Genomic DNA, 20,477 nt, shown 5'->3' on the forward strand with positions numbered 1-20,477 from the left:
TTAGACTTTTGGGCATCTTGATCTGCTTGCAGTGGATGCACCATGCTTGGTGTGAACGCTGAGGTCACATGATATGGATGCTTGGGTGACATGGCACACTGATGTACACTCCCCTGTCTGTGGGCTACTGCACAATATTGCCTCCTGCTTTATTGTATGACTGCACCAACTGCCAATGCAAGACAAGGCAGGGCAAGGCAAGGCGTGCTTGCTATTAGAATGCCAGACAGCACTAGGTGAATGTGTGCTGAGAGAGACTGTTCGTTGTGTAATGGGTTCCTGTCCCTGTGTGATGCCTACAACCAACACATTGTTGGTGTCCACTGTTAGACCAGCCTGTCCTTTGATGTCATGCTGCCCAGTGCATTGGAAAATGCCAGGATGGCTCCCTGCAAGTGGAGCACTGATACCTATGATAGATGGATACATGTTGCAGGTGGCTCTGCAGTTTGGCTGTGGAGGTTGTTCGAAGGAGATGGCCTGTTGAACCCACTATGAGCTCACTCCTATTTCCATGTCGGGTTTTCCTAACAGCTAGGAGAAAGTGAGGACTGCAGATGCTGGATTCTCCTGCTCCTCGGATGCTGCCTGGCCTGTGTTTTTCCAGCACCACACTTTTCAACTCTGGTCAATCTCATTCCTGAAGAAGGGCTTGTGCTCAAAACTTTGATTCTCCTGCTGCTTGGATGCTGCCTGGCCTGCTGTGTTTTTCCAGCACCACACTTTCCTAACAGCTAGTTTATCTGGTGAGTTTGATAAGATCCCATCCCTTGGCAAGACATTTCACAATGATGTGCCAATTGGTAACTCAATGATGTCTAGAGAGAATATCACCTCACATTTGAGAAAACAGCGTACAAGGTACATTGTGATGATCTGGATATCAGGATGGGCCTTACTGACCATCTCACCATAGCTCACATCACTCAGAGGATGTGACGTTTTTGCCACTTAAGGTTGATTAATTATTCTTTCATTCAATAAATCCTACAAAATGATGCCTTGCCAATTTTCAAAATGAAAACTCAAGCAAAAATGAAATGTGGAGCAGCATTAATAATTGAAAGTTCTGTGTTCCACGCTGCTTTATAATTTAAGAGGAGGATGGGGATAATAATTTCAGCAGCGTTGGTGATTGCATCAATGCAGCATCGGGTATAATTTATCTCCGATCATTTTTAATTTCCAGTAATAGATGGACCACAAAGATGCTGAAAGGTTGGCTTGGCCATACTCACTTTTCTTCCCGGCCTTCCAATCTCTCCCTAAAAGAGGCAGAAACACACTTGGTTCATACACACTTGTTGCTCTGAATTTGCAAAGTGATGTCTGTCACAATGTACATTCCTGAAGGCTGAGCATAGCAAGCTCAGCCAAAACATATGTCGCGATACTTACATGCTCGCCTTTTGGTCCCCTAATCCCTGGAATTCCTGGTGGACCCTATCAAATAAAAAAAGGGCATCAGGTCGTGCTGATCAATTTCCAGATATGCAGGAAATGTGAAATACAACTACCTGTATGTTTAACCTGTCCAGCTCAATTCGTGTAATCTATTTAAAATATAATAATCACATTGGGGCTAATTTTTAGTAGAAAGAAATCTGAAGTTGAAGGAAAGTGAAGACCTATACTTTCTGACAGCTGAATAGAGCAATGGTTGTTCCAGAAAGGTAAAGTTAATTGTGTTAACAAGAGAATCAAATTTTCAGGAATTCACCAAGAGCAAAGGAGCAGAATACACACGGAGTCATAGTCATAAAGATGTACAGCATGGAAACAGACCCTTCGGTCCAACCCGTCCATGCAATCAGATATCCTAACCCAATCTAGTCCCACCTGCCAGCACCTGGCCAATATCACTTTGAACCCTTCCTATTCATATACCCATCCAGATGCCTTTTAAATGTTGCAATTGTACTAGACTCCACCACTTCCTGTGGCAGCTCATTCCATACACATACCATCCTCTGTGTGAAAAAAATTGCCCCTTAGGTCTCTTTTATACCTTTCCCCTCTCACCCTAAATCTATGCCCTCTAGTTCTGGACTCCCCCACCCAGGGAACATCATGCCTCTCATGATTTTATAAATCCCTATAAGGTCACCCCTCAGCATCTGACACTCCAGGAAAAACAGCCCTGGCCTATTCAAACTCTCCCTATAGTTCAAATCCTTCAACCCTGGCAACATCCTTGTAAATCTTTTCTGAACCCTTTCAAGTTTTGCAACATTGTTCTGATAGGAAAAAGATCAGAATTGTACACCATATTCCAAAAGTGGCCTAACTAATGTCCTGGACAGCTGCAACATGACCTCCTAACGTCTACACTCGTTACTCTGACCAATAAAGGAAAGCATACCAAACGCCTTCTTCACTATCCTATCTACCTGCGACTCCACTTTCAAGGATCTTGCCTATGGAGACCCCACAGTCCTCATTTGCAGGACTGTAGATAATTTGCAAAATTCCTGTGGACGTTCATGCATGTTAGAGATGTTTGCCTGGACAAAATGAATGAAAATTAGAGCGGTGTCTCATCATGTCCAGATCCTCATCGATTGTGTGCACTGGGTTAAACACAAGAACAAGACTGGCTCTTTCCCACTTTGAGACTATTCCACCGCACAATATTTCCAGAGCAGTTTTCCTGGCATTTCTTCTGGTTTTAAGGCAGAAACCATTCTGGTTAATTGATCAAACCATCCTGTCAGTCTCCATGACAACTTAAGAATTGTACTTGGATATTTGTCCTTGGTCAAGTTTCTTATCTGTCACTATATCTCCTTGTTACACTTGCAGAAATGTTATCATCAGTCCCATTAATTTACTCCAGATTTGCAACACCAACAACAATGAGCCAAGTCTAACATTTTGCATTATCCTTCAATTTTCACCTCTATGAGACATGGACTGAAGCAGCAATTAATTGAATGGGCTTAATTACAATAATTATATCTCTGACATCTTTATTAATACGTACTGCTTTCCAATGATCATCCTCTGTCCACTATTTAACTTCAACCAGTTTTAACATGGTGAAGACCATGCACATATGTGGTCCAGATTTTCGTTACTGAGATGAGACAATTACAGACAGAAATCTTCCAAACTCAGCAGAGCACATATAGAAATGACCTCTGACTGCATGATTTCCCATCAGGGACTGGGATTTGGAAACAGATACAGAGAAGGAAGAGTGGAAGAATGCTGTGGTGAACTCTGGCAGGTCTGCCATGGTTCTCCGAATCACAGAGTCACAGAGTCATAGAGATGTACAGCACAGAAACAGACCCTTCGGTCCAACCTATCCATGCCGACCAGCTATCCCAACCCAATCTAGTGCCACCTGCCAGCACCCGGCCCATATCCCTCCAAACCCTCCCTATTCACATATCCATCCATTGCCTTTTAAATGTTGCAATTGTACCAGCCTCCACCACATCCGCTGACAGCTCATTCCACACATGTACCACCCTCTGCATGAAAAAGTTAGCCTTTAGGCCTCTTCTATATCTTTCCTCTCTCTTCCTAAACCTATGCCCACTAGTTCTAGACTCCACCCACCCTAGGGAAAAGACTTTGTCAATTTATCCAGTCTTCAGCTTTTTTGTATAAAGCTGATAGGCCCTCACATTCCACATGCAACCCCTGTGTCACCCCCATAGTTACTCACCCAGTATCCACTACAGGCAGATTTCAGGAGCAAGAGGAGGATGAAATCAAATTAAACTTCAACTTCCAACTCTACAAAATTCTGTGAATTTTAACTTGTCTGATTCGAATTATTTTAAAATTGTGTCTTTGATAATATAAAATTTGGAAATTTGTAAGAATTTATTCCTGGAGTAGAGGCATTATAAAAAAGCCAGCATTTATTACCCCTTAGTAACTGCCCCAGAGGTGGTGGCAGTAGACATTGCTTTGACCTGCTGATGTTTCGAGAGTGAGGTATACCCACAGTGCAGTTAGGTAGTGAGCTTTGGCTGGAGGAGGAGCGCCTCATCTTCCGCCTGGGAACCCTCCAACCACAAGGTATGAATTCAGATTTCTCCAGCTTCCTCATTTCCCCTCCCCCCACATCGTCTCAGTCGGTTCCCTCAACTCAGCACCGCCCTCCTAACCTGCAATCCTTTTCCTGACCTCTCCGCCCCCACCCCACTCCGGCCTATCACCCTCACCTTGACCTCCTTCCACCTATCCCACCTCCATCGCCCCTCCCCCTAGTCCCTCCTCCCTACCTTTTATCTCAGCCTGCTTGGCTCTCTCTCTCTTATTCCTGATGAAGGGCTTATGCTCGAAACGTCGAATTCTCTATTCCTGAGATGCTGCCTAACCTGCTGTGCTTTGACCAGCAACACATTTGCAGCTTTGGAATTTTAACCCAGCAACAATGAAGGAATAGTAATATATTTCCAAGTCTGGATTGTGACATGATTGACTTGGGAAAATATGCTGATACCTGATCACCACTACTCCCAAGGTCAACACAAAAGTTAAAGATTCAATCAAATTATTCAAATTCCCTAATTTTCCTGCATGATGACCTCATGTTAACCAAAAACACTGAGCAGGCTTTTAGACTTAATGAGAAACAACCTATTATGAATAAATCAGTTCTAATCTCCGGAAAAGAAAATATGGATAATTATCATATAACTCTCTCCACATCTTCTTAGATCCTACACACATACAGAGACACACACACAAACTGAAAATATTGATGTTATGGATGGAGAATAAAATATTAGGCGAACATAGTGCAATAGCACCAGTCCACAGGATTCAATGAAGTAGCCTTCTGCTTCTTATAAGTCCTTCGGTTTGCCAATCTTCTTTGTTCCAAGTCCCCTTGGTTTGATACTGAATACAAGCTATTTGGCACGCTAACTGTTCAATCTCTCACTGGTTAGAAGCAGCAGCAAACGACAAGTGAAAATACCTAACTATCTTTCATTTTTTGGTTACTTCTTGCAAAGAGAGAAAGGATGTTGTAGTTTTGGAGGCTTTCTGACACTGTAATATTCACACACAAGCTGTGCATTTTGAAGGCTGTTGTCATGCTCTCTCTGCCTTCTACATAATAGGGGGCGGCATGGTGGCACAGTGGTTAGCACTGCTGCCTCACAGCGCCAGAGACCTGGGTTCAATTCCCACCTCAGGCGACTGACTGTGAGGAGTTTGCACATTCTCCCCGTGTCTGCGTGGGTTTCCTCCGGTTTCCTCCCACAATCCAAAGATGTGCGGGTCAGGTGAATTGTCCATGCTAAATTGCCCGTAGTGTTAGGTAAGGGATAAATGTAGGGGTATGGGTGGGTTGCGCTTCGGCGGGTCGGTGTGGACTTGTTGGGCCGAAGGGCCTGTTTCCATACTGTAAGTAATCTAATCTAAAAAAATAATAAATAAACCAATCACAATCTCTGCGATAAAGAATGCCACAGATACATGACCATCAGAGAAGAAATTCATCAAATATCTTAAGTGAGCAACCCCTTCCTCTGAGATTATATCCACTGGTCCTAGAACCTTCCACAAGTGTAAACAAACCTCTCTGCATCTGCACTTGTGTAGCCCCTGAAGGATGTTGTATATTTTAATAAGATTTCCTGTCATTCTCCTAACCCTAATGAATGCAAGCCCAATCTCGCCAACATCTCCTCATAAGAAAATCTTTACAAAATCCAGAATTAACCTACCACACTTTCTCTGGACTGCCTACAATGCCAATGTAACTTTCCCTAGATAAGGCAAAACAAATTGTTGATGGTATTCCATTTAATTGCAGTTAAATATTAAAATCCACAGTTACTTGAAAAGCAAAGACACATTTAAAATGATACAGGCTGAGGAACCTGGAGTCATAAACTAATGACAATCTAGCACCACCAGTGGCAGGATAGTGTAATTAAAATGCATTGCAAAAAGAGAGGTGCGTTCTATTATAAAAATGGGCGTAGGAAATAAAACCATCGGATAGTGCACAGACATATTTCTAATATATCACAGATGATCTTTTGCTCATTACACTCTACATTTAACACCTCGGTAAATTATAGCTAGATTTTTAAAAATTCATACAAACATAAAAGTTGCACTTATGTTAAGAAATTCACTCTTTGACTCCTGAACCAATGATTACTAAATGAAACTCTCATTCCCAGGAACCTCAACACCTAGCAATACTGCGTAATTAGTGCATAGTGTCACACAACACATTGCGCTCTTTGGGCTCTGTCCTCCAAATATCAAGGCACAAAATCTTATTTTATATAAATTGCTCAGCAAAATACAAAACAGCTCACTTTTAATGTGGTTACAGCATTCCTGCATTGAATATTTATCGTCAGACATATTTCCTTGCATTTGTCTAATTTATTGCAGCAATATTATTCATATTCTGCTCTTCTGTCCTTTCAGGTTCCTTTGAATTCCTCATACATGGATTTATATCACAAAGTCACTATTTACTCTTAGTACTTATTCATGTTGATATTTTCACTGTGCCCTGTGAACATAATTTTTATTTTACTGTTTATATCAAATATTCTCAAGGTCTTCAAGTAGTATTTGCAGCTACTGCAAAAAGTGACAAACTTTTAATGATTAAGTTGTTCATCTTAAGTCCTTTCTGAAAGAGAACTGTAAGACATTGATATGAAGTTTCCTGTCTTACGATCAGAAATCATATTGAATTAGTTTTGGTACCTTTGACGTTGATGTAACTCTAAATGCAAAAACCGGTTTCATTGTTTCAATCATGCTGCACAAGTAAAAGAAAGACCAGAACCTAAGTCTATGTTGTGGGTTAGTAAAGCAAAGTTAAGTCGTCAAACTCCCGTCAGTTTGCAAATACTTCAATTACCACCATTTGTCCATTTAACCTCTTTACAGCAAACATCTCCAAATAGAACTGATACCTTTAAAGCATCTACTACAGTTGTTTGACAATGTAGAGTTTGATTTAATAATATTGAATAACATTGATTTGAAATAAAGAAAAAGATTAACATCTTCACTTACTAATAAAAGAAAAACTGCCTGCAATGAGAATAATGAGGGCTGAGTGAAGCTGAAATTGAACACCTGTAAATTGCACTATTCTTAAATACAGTAGTACAAATTCTAGCTTAGACCAGCAAAGATTGAGATCTTTCAAGTTCATCCCAAAGTATCTATTAAGTTTACCTGTGGGCCTGGTGGTCCAGGAGGTCCAACTATCACTTTACATGAAGATTCAGTTGTCTTTATTTCCAAAGGTAAATTCTTCAAATTTAATTCTTCCTGCGAAGAAATAATACAAATTACAGAAGATATCATAAATAAATTAATTTATTCAAGAGATGATCAGTTTAGTTACTCAAGGGTCGTCCATTTCAATAACTGCTTCTTGAAATGAGGATTGAAGTGCATGGTGCAGCGCAGAGTAAATTTAAGGGGGAAGGGTGAGATCAGGAGCAGAGTACTTTCCAAACACTTTCCAACTCTTTTACGTAATGAATCCAAGTGTAAATAGGCTCAATGTGCATCCAATTTTTCCTATGTGTGACTCAAACAATTCAGCATTCCCGAGTACACTCATAGAAACAACCACAGAATGCTGGAGAAGCTCAGCAGGTCTAGCAGTGTCTGTGGACAGAGAAACAGAGTTAAAATTTTGAGCCCAGTTTGACTCTCCTCTGTTCTGAAGAAAGCCATACCATAAGAAGCAGACCTACTGAATTTCTCCAGTGTTCTTTGCATTTATTTCCAATTTATATTATTCGCAGTAATTTGCCTTTATTCAAGACAATACAGAAAACTTTGACTTGCTGCTACTTAAATTAAGACACCGAGCTGAAGGCATTGTAGCACTAGAGACTAGCAGGTTTTGAAAGGGGAGAAGAACAGACAAAGGAAAATAAAGAGAAAGTGGTAAGATTGACAGTCATTGATTTGTGGCTATGGGTGTGCCTAAATCACCCACACAAAATAAATGCTTACAAGTACCTGTTCAGTGCCTGTTGTCATAAAAGTGACCAGCTAAGGTAAATTTTGTTCAACATGGCCTACTCTCCACAGACTGATACATAGTATTGCCTTATCAAGGAATAAGTATAATCAAATCGTAAATAGGGAATTTAAGTCCAAGAAAATATGGATTTCAAAATACAATCCACACTTTTCAGATGACCCCACTTATAAATACTCTATCTAGAGTGGATATAGATCATATAGGGTCAAAGGTTAAATATTAATCCATGCTGAGTTCTCTCTTTGCTGCTTTAAATAACAGTTGGGATTTTCAGCTTAAACATTAAGACAGTACATTTAACAGAGATTGGAAGAAAGTTAAGAAAATTTTAAGTGAAGGACTGGCCTGGTGAAGTGGAAGAGAATCAAGAAGGCTTTTCCTAAATCAGGAATAACTTTTTTCTCTGAAGAAAGAACTACAGATCGCACAAGTTGTACAGAGGTTTACGTCTCTGACAACAATTTCCATAAACAAAACATTCAATCAAACATGTCAGAAATGATTAAGTTCTGATTTCTTAGTTTATTAAAAAAAATGCAAATAGTTTACGATTCCAATAATGCACTAAACACTATAGTAGCTATCATACTAGCTCAGTTGATGGATGGCTAGTTTGCCTTACAGAGTGAAACCAACAGCATGGGTTCAATTCCCACAATGGCTGAGGTTACCATCAAGCATCCTCCTTCCCAACCTCTTCCCTTGCCTGAGGCGTGATGACCCTCAGGTTGAACTTCCATCTGTAGAGATCTCTCTCTATTGGAAAAGCAGCCCTACGGTCTGGTAAGACTATGTGATTTTACCTTTTGTATTGATGCTTAAGAGAACTTCGAAAATATGCTACTCATAGAGCCGTAATTATTTTTTAGTTCCAGACTTTAGTTACAGCTTTGAATTCTATTTAGATCATGCCAAGCCAAATAGAGTTAGGGTTAATCTGTGTGTCTAACATAGCAGTGTGCTGCTGAAAGTCTTCAGGCAGATCCAGTGATCAGTCATTTTAAAATTCTATTCTCTTAACATTTCTTTTCCAGTTTGAAAAGGTCACAGTTACAATGTAGAACCTCTGCTGGAGAGGGTACTGTAATAGTTTTATTCCTATAAATGATATGTAAATAGCATCTAATAGCAAACTTACGCTTGAATATGAACATTTCAGTGTGGTTTTAGAAATTTATATCACAAACTCAATCTTTTTAGCAGTCATTGAAAAGGTCAGCAGGCTTTGCAATATATCCCATACATTGAAGACTTGCATTAACACAGTATTTCCACAATCACAGATACTCCAAAGTATTTTCGAGCCAATGGTGCACTGTTTGAAGAGGAGTAACTGAGTAGATTTAGATTTAGATTACTTAGTGTGGAAACAGGCCCTTCGGCCCAACAAGTCAACACCGACCCTCTGAAGTGCAACTCACCCAGACCCATTCCCTTACATTTACCCCTCCACCTAACACTACAGGCAATTTAGCATGGCCAATTCACCTAACCCGCACATTTTTGGACTGTGGGAGGAAACCGGAGCACCCGGAGCAAACCCACGCAGACACGGGGAGAATGTGCAAACTCCACACAGACAGTTGCCTGAGGCGGGAATTTAACCTGACTAATGTAGGAAATCCAGAAGCCAAACTGGGCAGAGCAAATTCCTATAAACTACAATATAATAACTGTTGTAATACAGTGTAAGGGTGTAAAAGGATTAATACTGTAGGACCTCTGCTACAACAATATTAGGTGGGTAGAACAGCTTAGAATTGCAAAGGAGTGAGATCTAAATTCAGGTTCTTCTCATAGCCACTGTAATGATTGCTAATCCTACATGTCTTTATATAATCTGGATAGATTCTCAGAACTGCAGGCTATAATTAATGGCATACAAAACCTATCCTAGTTCAATACAAGTGCGCCCTCTAGTTAGACCAGAAAGTGACTTTCCTCTACCACAATAGAGCAAACAGGCTCCATCAATCTCTACACTTGGAGGATGGTGATATGTGGACTTGGTTTAACTACACATATATCAACAACTGAATAAATATTCACAAGGTCATTGAAGATAACTTCCTGCTGTGTTTTAAAATCAGTAGGAGAGCATCTTTCAATGAGCAGGTAGATGGGGCTACTATAGCATCCAAAAAGGTAGCACTTCCGACAGTACAGTTTGCTACAGTAGAATTGAAAAGTGTAGTGCTGGAAAGGTACAGCAGGTCAGGCAGCATCTGGGAAGCAGGATGCTCTAGAGTGCACTGCCCCTGCACTACAGTGTCAGCCAACATTTCTGTGCTCAATTGCTGGAATGTGATTTGAACCTGGGAAGAGATATTCCCTCAATGTGGCATGGGCAACGATGAGAAAATTGGGGAATTACAATGAGAATAAAAAAAAACAAATCTTAACAGAAGGTTTTCCAGTCTCCAGAAATGCGAATGATCTTCCCATTAATGGTCATTACTGGGGAGGGAGGACAGTTCAGGTCAGCTGGCTGGTCAGCTGGTTCATGATGTAGATCGACACCAACAGCGTGGGTTCAAATCCCACACTGGCTGAGGTTACCATGAAGGACTCTCCTTCTCAACATCTCCCCATACCTGAGAGGTGGTGACCCTCAGGTTAAATCACCACCAATCTGTCACTCTCTCTCTAATGAAAGTAGCCCAATGGCCTGTAAGAAAATGGTGGCTTTACATTACCATTATCTGAAAAACAATCTACTCTATGTTTTAATCACATGAAAATTAAATGTAATTTTCTTACTAGCTGTGGAGCTAATTGAACAATGCATTTGATTTAGCAAAGACACTTTAGCGTACTAGAGAGAACAGAATACAGCTTTGAGATTTGTTGACTCTCAGATGAGGACAAATAACTGTTAGTGCAGAATCATTCAGTGCTACATCACTTTAGTATCTCTCTATCTTTCTAGATGTAAATTCAGAGAATATTATGGTTATAACATGGTCCCCAGTAGGATCTCAGTTGGGCTTGAGTATTTCAGTCAGTTCAAGCATGCTGTCACTTTAAAGCTAATTGCAACTTTGTCAGCTTAAAATGAAATATTATTGTTTGAATATGACACAGGGAATTATTCTCATAGCCAGTGAATTTGAATAGTTATAATCTGTTAATATAAAATGGACAGTCTATGATTTCACATATTTCCCAGATATAGCTTGACATGAGGTGCTAACTTGATGAACCCATGACACATTTTACTTGTGATTTTAGTTTTGTTTCTTTCCTGAAGATTCTGACTCAAGGTATGACACCAGCAAACCATTGTCTCTTTACACAAGACTTTTCTTTTATGCTTAAACCTAAACTATAACTGTTGAGAGGCTATTTGGCTACAGCAACATTACAGCTGTGTTGTGTTTTATTCCTCTTGCCAGGAATACCGAGTGTCTGCTGCTTGCTGGGATCAGATACTTCCGCTTAAATCACGCAGCAAATCTGGGACTTTTGGAACATATTTAGCTCAGTTACATAGCAGGATATTCAGTACATTAATGTCATGAGAAATGTGCCCTATCATATCACATCAATATTGATATGTACAATTGTAATTAGCTGAACATCAGCAAAAAACTGCACACTACAATTTATGCTGAATGTACAGAGCAAACAGTACTTCACAACCAATTGAAGCAATGCTTTTCTTTATAATGTCTATCATCTATCATCAGAATGTGTAGCAATATCTTCACAGTTGTCATTTGATAGATCCCATATAACTGATAAAAATTGCACATATCATTCCAAAGCTGAAATAAACAGCAACCCAGCACGCAGTTGAGGACAGACACCAAGTTTGCAGTTAGTTAACAATGATAGTAGGTTGGGTATGACACAAAGGAATATGGTGGTACTCACAAGACTTTTGCTTTCCCTGAAGATGGGTGGTGGAAACATCGGGGGTGGTGGAGGGGTCAGCAGACAACATTTGTTAGTGCTTCTCTTTTTATGTTCCACAGGCGCCAATGCTGCATCACAAAAGAAATACAATCGGACAATCAGACGTCACTCTTTTATTGCTACAATTACAGCTTGATATATGCATTTTAAGGAATGAGCATCTCAAAAATTGGAGCAAAATGTTTGATCCTAAAAAAAAGAGTTTCTACTCAGTATTTCTATTTTAGATAAAAGGATTTTTCTACCACATAACTGTTCAAACTGATCTTGTATTGATTGACTCATTAAGAATTTAAATATGGTATAGTTGGAATGGTATAGTATCCAGAAACACAATACCACCAAGTAGTATTGATTTATAGTCATAGAGGCATGGAGTTAAACAGCACGGAAACAAACCCTTTGGTCCAACTCATCCGTGCTGATCAGAAATCCTAAACCAATCGAGTCCCTTTTGCCAACATTTGGCTTATATCCCTCCAAACCCTTCATATTCATGTACCCATCCAGGTGCCTTTTAAATGGTATAATTGCACCAGCCTCCACTACTTCCTCTGACAGCTTGTTCCATGTACACACCACCCTCTGCATGAAAAGGTTGCTCCTCAGGTCGCTTTTAAATCATTCCCCTCTCACTGTAAACCTATGCCCAATAGTTTCGGCTTCCCCTACCCTGGGAAAAAGACCTTGGTATTCACTCTATCCATGCCCCTCATTATTTTATAAACCTCTATAAGGTGACCCGTCAGCCTCCAACGCTGCAGGGAAAACAGTCCCAGCCTCTCCCTCACACCCTCCAATCCCAGCATGAATCCTTTCATGTTTCACAACATCTTTCCTATAGCAGGGAGTTCAGAACTGAATACAGTGTTCTAAAAGTGGCCTCATCAGTGTCCTGCACAGCCACAATAAGTCATCCCAACTCCTATACTCAATGCACTGACCAATGAAGGCAAGCACGTGAATCATTTAAAATGAAGGATGCATCAGTTCATCCAAATGTTCAATTTCATTGCCATGTCTTAATTTAATTGATAATATTTTTCATTATGAATATCACTCAACAATGTTAGTTCTGTTCAGGTGTTCTATTACACTTGTTGGTCTTTTAAATGTTTGAAGCTAAGGTAAGCTGTAAGGTTGTCATGGGGATGGGGTAACTGCGGAGAGATCATTGCTAGTCAAAAGTCTAACTTCTTTACTTTCACTTTGTAAGTTTCAATGCCCCTGTTAGACAGCCCTGATGCATTCAATTTTCACAGGAATTGCATAAACAAATTAACTTAAACATAGCTGCAGAGTAGGCAAATCAACCCAGTAAGTGTACTCCACCATTCAATAAGATGATGGCTGATCTACTTGTGGCCTTAACTTCATTTGCTTGCCTGCTGCTCTTAACCCAAAATCTATCGACCAAAAAAATCTTCATCTATTTTAATACACATTTAATGAGCAGAATCCACTGCTTGCTGGAAGAGGAGATTCCAAACACTGATGACTCAGAAGACATTCCTTCTTATCTCTGTCTGAAACAGGATATTTCCTTATTTTGAAATTATGCCCCCTTGTACTAGACTCCCCCACAAGAGGAAATATCCATTCAACGCCAACAACAACAAGCCCCATTAACAACTTACATATTTCAATAAGGCCACTTTTCATTCTTCTCAACTCCAATGAGTTTAGGCACAATTTTATCAACCTTTCCTCATAAAAGCATTTATCCCAGGAATCAGCCTTGTTTGAACTGCTTCCAAAACAAGCTTCCTTCAGAAAGATGATCAAAAACCTTAAAGAACCCTTTCAGGATAGAGCAGCTATTTGGCCCATTGAGTCCACAATGACCCTCCAAAGTGCATCCCAATCCCATCCCTGTAACCCTGCATTTTCCATGGCTAATGCAATCAGCCTGCATAACCATGGACACTCCAGGGCAATTCAGCATAGCCAAACCAAATAACCTGCACATCTTTGGACAATGGGAGGAAACTTATACAGACACAGGGAGATTTTGCAAATTCTATACAGACAGTTGCCCAAGGCTGGAAATGAACCAGGTCCTTGGCACTTTGCAGCAGCTGTGCTGACCACTGAGCCACAGAGCTACCCATGTACATGGCACTCTAGGTGCACTCTCACAATGTTCATAAAAAGAAGCACAGGAGCAGTAGTCTTTAAACTTTTGTGGCACGTTCATGGGACAAGTGACAGGGACTCCCAATGGCCCTCCAAACTGCTGCCATTAGGATGCCACTTCCAAGTTGCTGATGGCCTTCTGACTCAGCAAGGAGCTTATGCAACACCAGGAAGTTCTCTGCACCATCAGAAACATGCCCCAGTTGATCAGCTCACAATGCTGTGCTATGGATCAGGAGGCTGTCCCCACATTGTCCAGGTGTCCACCAGTATCATTGAGTTTGGAGCATAACAAGGAACGAGACAGATGCACAAGTGTCACAGTTTGCTCCCAGGCTTGCCTGCAAGCCTTCCTCCGTGTGGTTGGCAAGATTCTGCCCAGCTTTCCAGATTGGCGACCTACCATAAACACCCACTCCGTCTGTCACTGCAGTTGCTGCCTGATCTGCTGAGCGTTTTGTTTTACACTGTACTTTCACGGCTGTCCAAACCACAATAAAAGAATGTGCAAATTAAACAATTGTGCTGTAATTTAAAGATGAATTCGATATGGAATAAAAGTGGAAGTTTTAATTGCAATTGAAATGAGCACATAAGATGATAATGACTCCAGCCAGACCTTTTGCACATGCGATCACGTTCCACTTCCCATTGTCAGTTGAATGCAGAGTGCAATGGGGATATGGGACATTGAGCAGCATTTGACACTTTTACCATGCAGTGACTTCTAGGGAGTTTACAGCATGTAGCTATCGGGATGCCATCAAGCTGTCGAAACACCTAACCACTTTCAATAATTCACTAAACTTTCAATAAACAACCAAAATGAGAAATTAATAGCTCTAAAATAAAATAAAATCATTTTTCAAAACAAGATCATGGGGGAAACATTCAGCATACATGTGGGATGGGAGTGGAAGACAAAATGTCATTTTAAAATATCTTAAATTAAAAGTTTAAGGAATCTAATAAACAAGCAATCTAAATAGTGACATTTAACACCTCGCTGTAAATATTTTTTTTTCAGAGCCAGATGTGTTGTTCAGCAATAGTTGTCACCCTGATGACCAATAAAAAAAAAACCTCATATACACCTGATTGAAATATGTCCCTTTTTTGCGGTGGTGAGCAGTAATCTAAGACTGGAAAATGGGAACTTCTCACCACATCAACTATTTTCGCTGAATGCTGATTCAGAGGGCAGGAAGACAGTGATTGTGCCTATATTACAACATGTGGCAGAGCTGTGAGTGACGAACACGGGCAAGCATTAAATACTGGAGTTGCACCCAGTTTCAGAGTGTAATACTGGCAGTTTGCTGTCAAAGAACACTGTGCAGATGAGGACTTGGGAAGGAAGTAGTTTAAAAATAAAAAGTGAAAAAAAAATTAAAATAACTCCATTGATTGGATTCCAAGCATCGTCATGTAAGAAAATGGGAATATCAGAACTAGGTGCAGGAGGAGGCAATTCAGCCTCTCGAGCTTGTTCTGCCATTCAATATAAGCTATTATGCTCCATTGTCCAGTATCTCCGAAAATAGGATACCTCGATGTTGGTGAAGTATTTATTTAAAGTAATAATTGAGATTTAGGATGTTTCATAGTCATCTCATCCCTCAATGATTTGATACAAATCACTTTCAGCAGGTCCACCCTTTCCAATCTAGATGTTATTCCCTACTCTTGTTCACTTTTCATAGAAATGCATGCCTGGGGGATTTTCAAATGCATCACCTGCACCAATCTATTTAAAGTTAAAGCAGTGCTGTCATGTGTCACAAATTCACCTTCAACTAGCTTGCTGACAGATTTACAAACTAAAGCAATATTGATTTTTCTTCACAACAAAATAATAATTTGCAACACAATATTTGACAATTACAACAGCTGGACAAGGAAACAGAAGTGAGTGTCACACATACTGTCATTCAATAGGATTACAGTGAATCTATACCCAAGGTCCATTTAACAGTCCTTCTTTCATATTTTTTGATCACCTTTGAACAAAAATCTCAATCTTGGAATTTTCAATTGACCCATCCACACAGTACTTTGAGTAATTAAGAATATTAGATTACTTACAGTGTGGAAACAGGCCCTTCGGCCCAACAAGTCCACACCGACCCGCTGAAGCGCAATCCACCCATACCCCTAGCCTAACACTACGGGCAATTTAGCATGGCCAACTCACCTGACCAGCACATCTTTGGACTGTGGGGGGAAACCGGAGCACCCGGAGGAAACCCACGCAGACACAGGGAGAATGTGCAAACTCCACACAGTCAGTCGCCTGAGGCGGGAATTGAACCCGGGTCTCTGGCGCTGTGAGGCAGCAGTGCTAACCACTGTGCCACCATGCTGCCCACAACTGAATTTATTAACTGAATTAAAATTTCACTCGTTGCCAGAATGAGACCTGAGGTTTCCCATTGCCCTTTATAACATTGTCCAATTTATGGTGTAACTTGTACCTGATTATTGCAATGACGTGTTTGAACTGCTTCGGCCCTCTAGACCCAGGTATGGTAACAGTTTTCTATCAAATCACATGCTGACAGTGGTTGACATATTCATATGACAGTGTGATTCCTCTACACCAGCAGAATTTCAAACCAAGACTTGTATTTGTACATCAATTCAACAAGAACATCTGACAAGTGGTAATTATTCTTCCTGGGAATGTCTTCAAATAGAATATAAAAATCTCTCATGAAGGTGGATTTTTGAATAGTGACTTCAATTTATCGGATCTCCTTCCAAAAGTCTTTATGTAACAGCATACTCTAACATGCCAGTGAATTGATTCTTTTATTAAACCAGATCACAGAATCAAATGTTTTTCAAGTAGTAGTATTCAACTTCTTCAATGTCAAATCCCATGCTTCTTAGTCCCTTGGAAGTATCGTTTTCAGTCGACCCTAACTATGCAAAGTAAATACATTTTTCAGTTATGAAGCTCAGCAGAATTCAGACCAGTGTATGTGGCCTCAATGCGTTTTGATTTTTACTGTCTATTCATTAATATTACACCTTTGAAATAAGTAAAGCCAGCAACTCACTTTGTAACTGTGATCCTCATGTATGAAATAGATTGAAGATCTTGATAAAAAGTTTCTACACCACTGAAAAAGGCCATTCCACCCTTTACGTCCACACTGGTCATCAAGCATCTACTGTAATCTAATTTACCACTACTTGCCATGCAGCCTTAGAACAGTACAGCACAGTATAGGCTCAATTAACCAGTTCAGACATGGCACATCATACCTCTCGAGCAGATAGGAGTTGAACACAGGCCTTCTGGCTGAGAGGTAGGGACATTACCACTGCAACACAGGAGCCCTCCTGTTGCATTATATGCTATGGCTTTACAAGGGGACATCTAAATATTTGATTAATGCCTTGAGGACATCCATCCCTATCATGCTTTTAGGCAGTGAGTTCCAGATACTTACCAGGTTCTGGGTAAAAACATTTTCCTTAAAGTCCATCTAAACCTCCTGCTCCTTACCTTAAAACTGTACCTCCTAGTTGTTGAACCTTCTACTAATGGGAAAAGCTTCTCTCTATCTACCCTATCTATGCATCTCATAACTTTGTACATCTCAATCAGGTTCCCTCCCAGCTTTCTCTGTTCTGAGAAAATCAACCTCAATCTATCTACTCTCTCTCTCTACCTGAATTGCTCTATCCCAGGCAACATCCTGGTGAATCTCCTCTACGTCATCACAAGTGCAATCCCATCCATCTTATAGTGTGGTGACCAGAACTGTACACAGTTCTCCAGCTAATTAATGTTGCATACAGCTCCATTATAACCACCTTACTGTTGTATTCAATGTCTTGATTTATAAAGGCAAGTACCCCATATGCCTTCTTAGGTATTGGTCCTTCAAGGATCTATGGGCAAACATACCAAAGTCCTCAGATTGCTATACTTCCTAGTGTCCTATCATTCAAAGTAAAATCATAAAATGTTGTGGTACATAAAGAGACCATTCTACCCATCACCAGCTCCCAAAAGAGCTGCCCACATTGGGCTGGAGAATAGGCTTATCTCCATAGCCTGGTATTGCATCAATTTCAAATATATATCCAGCTCTCTTTTGAAACTTCCTAAGGAATCTGCCTCCAACACTTTCCTAGGCAGTGCAAACAATTCTCTGAATAAAGAAGTTTCTCATCATATCACTCCTAGCTCTCTTGCTGACAATCATGAAATTGTAACCCCTAGTTACTGACATACCAACTAGCAGAAACAGAATATCCTTCTTTACCCTGTTAAAATTGTCCATAATTTTGAACACCTCAAGAATGTCACCTCTTAATCTTCTCTCCACCAAAGAGAATAACCCCAATTCCTCTCATCTTTCCTTATATCTAAAATCTTTCATTCCTCATATTATTCCAGTAAATCTCCTTTGTACCATCTCCAGGGCTTTAACATCCTTCCTTAAAAAGGTTCCTAGAACTGCCCAAATGTGGTCTGATCAATGACTTGTAGAGGTGCAGCATCACCTCCTTGCCTTTATACATGAAGCCTCTATTTATAAACCTAAAGATCCTTTACCACTTTTTCAACTTTCCTGGTCACCTTCAGAGAATTACGTACATGAACCCTGAGGTCCCCTTTGCTTCTGTACTCACCTCAAAGTTACACCACTGAGTCTGCATTGTCTCTCCATGTTTCTCCTTACCTCATATTTCTCTGCACTGAAATTCATCTGCCAGGTGTCTATCAATTTGGCTAACTTTTCAATGTCCTGCTGAAGTTCCCAACATTGACCTCACAATTCACTGTTCTCCCAGCTTATAAACTTCTGCAAATTTTGAGATTTTGCCCTAAACACCCATCTCCAAATTTTTTATAAAATTAAAAAAAACCTAAAGTCTCAACACCAGTTCCTAAGGAACATTACTTACAACTCATCTCCAGTCTGAGAAATGCCATTCTATACCTACCCTCTGTTTTCTATCTTTCAGCCAACTTCTAATCCATGCTGCCTGGGACTCATCAATCCCAGACATTTTTAAATGCTAACCAAACTGCCATGTGGCACCATATCAAATGCTTTCTGAAAATCCAAATATACTCTGTCACAGCACTACCCTCATCTACTGATTGTGTCACTTCATTGAATAACTCAATTAAATTTGTCAGACAGGATCTGTTTTTGATAAGGCCATATTGATTACTGACTATATCCAGCAAGGCAGTCTTTTCATTTTTTCTCTTTGGCATTAGTCTTTCTTTTCTGGATTGCAGTCAGACCTTTTCTGTTTTGCACTGTTGCTTGCCTATTGATTGGTTGATCTGGGCTTAACCCTTCTCCGAGTAGGAAAAGCTTCTATCTACCTATCAATGCACTTCATAACTTTGTACATCTCAATCAGGTTGCCTCTCAGCTTTCTCTGCTCGAATATGTCTAGTCTCTCTTCTTAACTGAATTGCTCTCACCCAGATAACAGCCTGGTGAATCTCCTCTATGCCTGCTCTAGTGCAGTCTCAGCCTTTCTATAGTGTAGCAAACAGAACTGTACATAGCACTCTCTCCTGGATTATTAGGCTGAGTTCTGTCTTCCTTCTGAGATGAGTGGCTTTATCTTCATGTCAGATATCTAGAATTATAGGTCTTCATTCATGCCATTTTATTAGACGCTAAATTTGTCCAAGTAGGATGAGCATCATTCAGTCACCACTTTGTGTAACTTTCCACAGATCTGGGGCTCAAAGTTGCAGGAAACACCATGTCTATTGAGTACTTCATATTGACTTGATGCTGTTGTTGTGCAATCTTAAATTACAATAATTACAAACCAACATTCCTTTTTTAGACCTGACATTGTCAATTTGCCCTAAGGTGTCAATTGAGTCCCTTGGAATCTTCATCAGACATCTCTCAGGTATTCACATTGGATTGATCACAATTGCCATCCAATGTCTCCTGAGCAAGAGTCTCTTGGCTTTGTGAACCAACTTGACTTCTTCCTAGTTAAGCTTCTGCACACAACCTGATTTAACTTCTTGCAGGTTAACTACCTCCCATTTGCTAAACTTGATCTCTTTTGTTTTATATGATGACCCTCGCAATACTTGCAACTTGTCCTTGGATCTTGCTGGCTATTCTGTGGATACTTACTGGTCTTTACTACTTTTTAGCTTCTATTCAGAGGAGTTGGGCATCATTGACTGGGCCAGCATTTATTGCTCATTCCTAAAAAGAGAAGAGAAGCCGAGGCTTGCTGCTGAAGAAAAGCGTTCCCGCTGAAAAAACAACTCCAAGACAACACCGGAGTACAGCACCTTCAAATGCAGTCGCTGCAGCCGAGATCTCCACTCCCACCATGACAGACGCTGCTCTACCCACAAAGGTTGAAGCAAGACTTCCCAGGTGCAGATTCATGGTCT

The 20,477-nt window shown here is 40.3% G+C and overlaps 1 protein-coding gene across 5 annotated transcripts in view; it reads right to left on the reverse strand.

The window, feature by feature from the left end:
• The window catches only part of colq (collagen-like tail subunit (single strand of homotrimer) of asymmetric acetylcholinesterase), a 115,994-nt gene that overhangs the window by 69,183 nt on the left and 26,334 nt on the right, over positions 1-20,477 (reverse strand). For all 5 annotated transcript variants that reach the window (XM_060825381.1, XM_060825382.1, XM_060825379.1 and 2 more), the window contains 4 exons: positions 11,888-11,997; positions 7,186-7,281; positions 1,399-1,443; positions 1,239-1,265 (listed from right to left, as the gene is read on the reverse strand). In XM_060825381.1, coding sequence (XP_060681364.1) covers positions 1,239-1,265; positions 1,399-1,443; positions 7,186-7,281; positions 11,888-11,997 — 278 coding nt within the window. The remainder of the gene's footprint in view (positions 1-1,238; positions 1,266-1,398; positions 1,444-7,185; positions 7,282-11,887; positions 11,998-20,477) is intronic.

This window comes from Hemiscyllium ocellatum, chromosome 5 (assembly GCF_020745735.1).
Source record: "Hemiscyllium ocellatum isolate sHemOce1 chromosome 5, sHemOce1.pat.X.cur, whole genome shotgun sequence".
NCBI classification, from domain to species: domain Eukaryota; kingdom Metazoa; phylum Chordata; class Chondrichthyes; order Orectolobiformes; family Hemiscylliidae; genus Hemiscyllium; species Hemiscyllium ocellatum.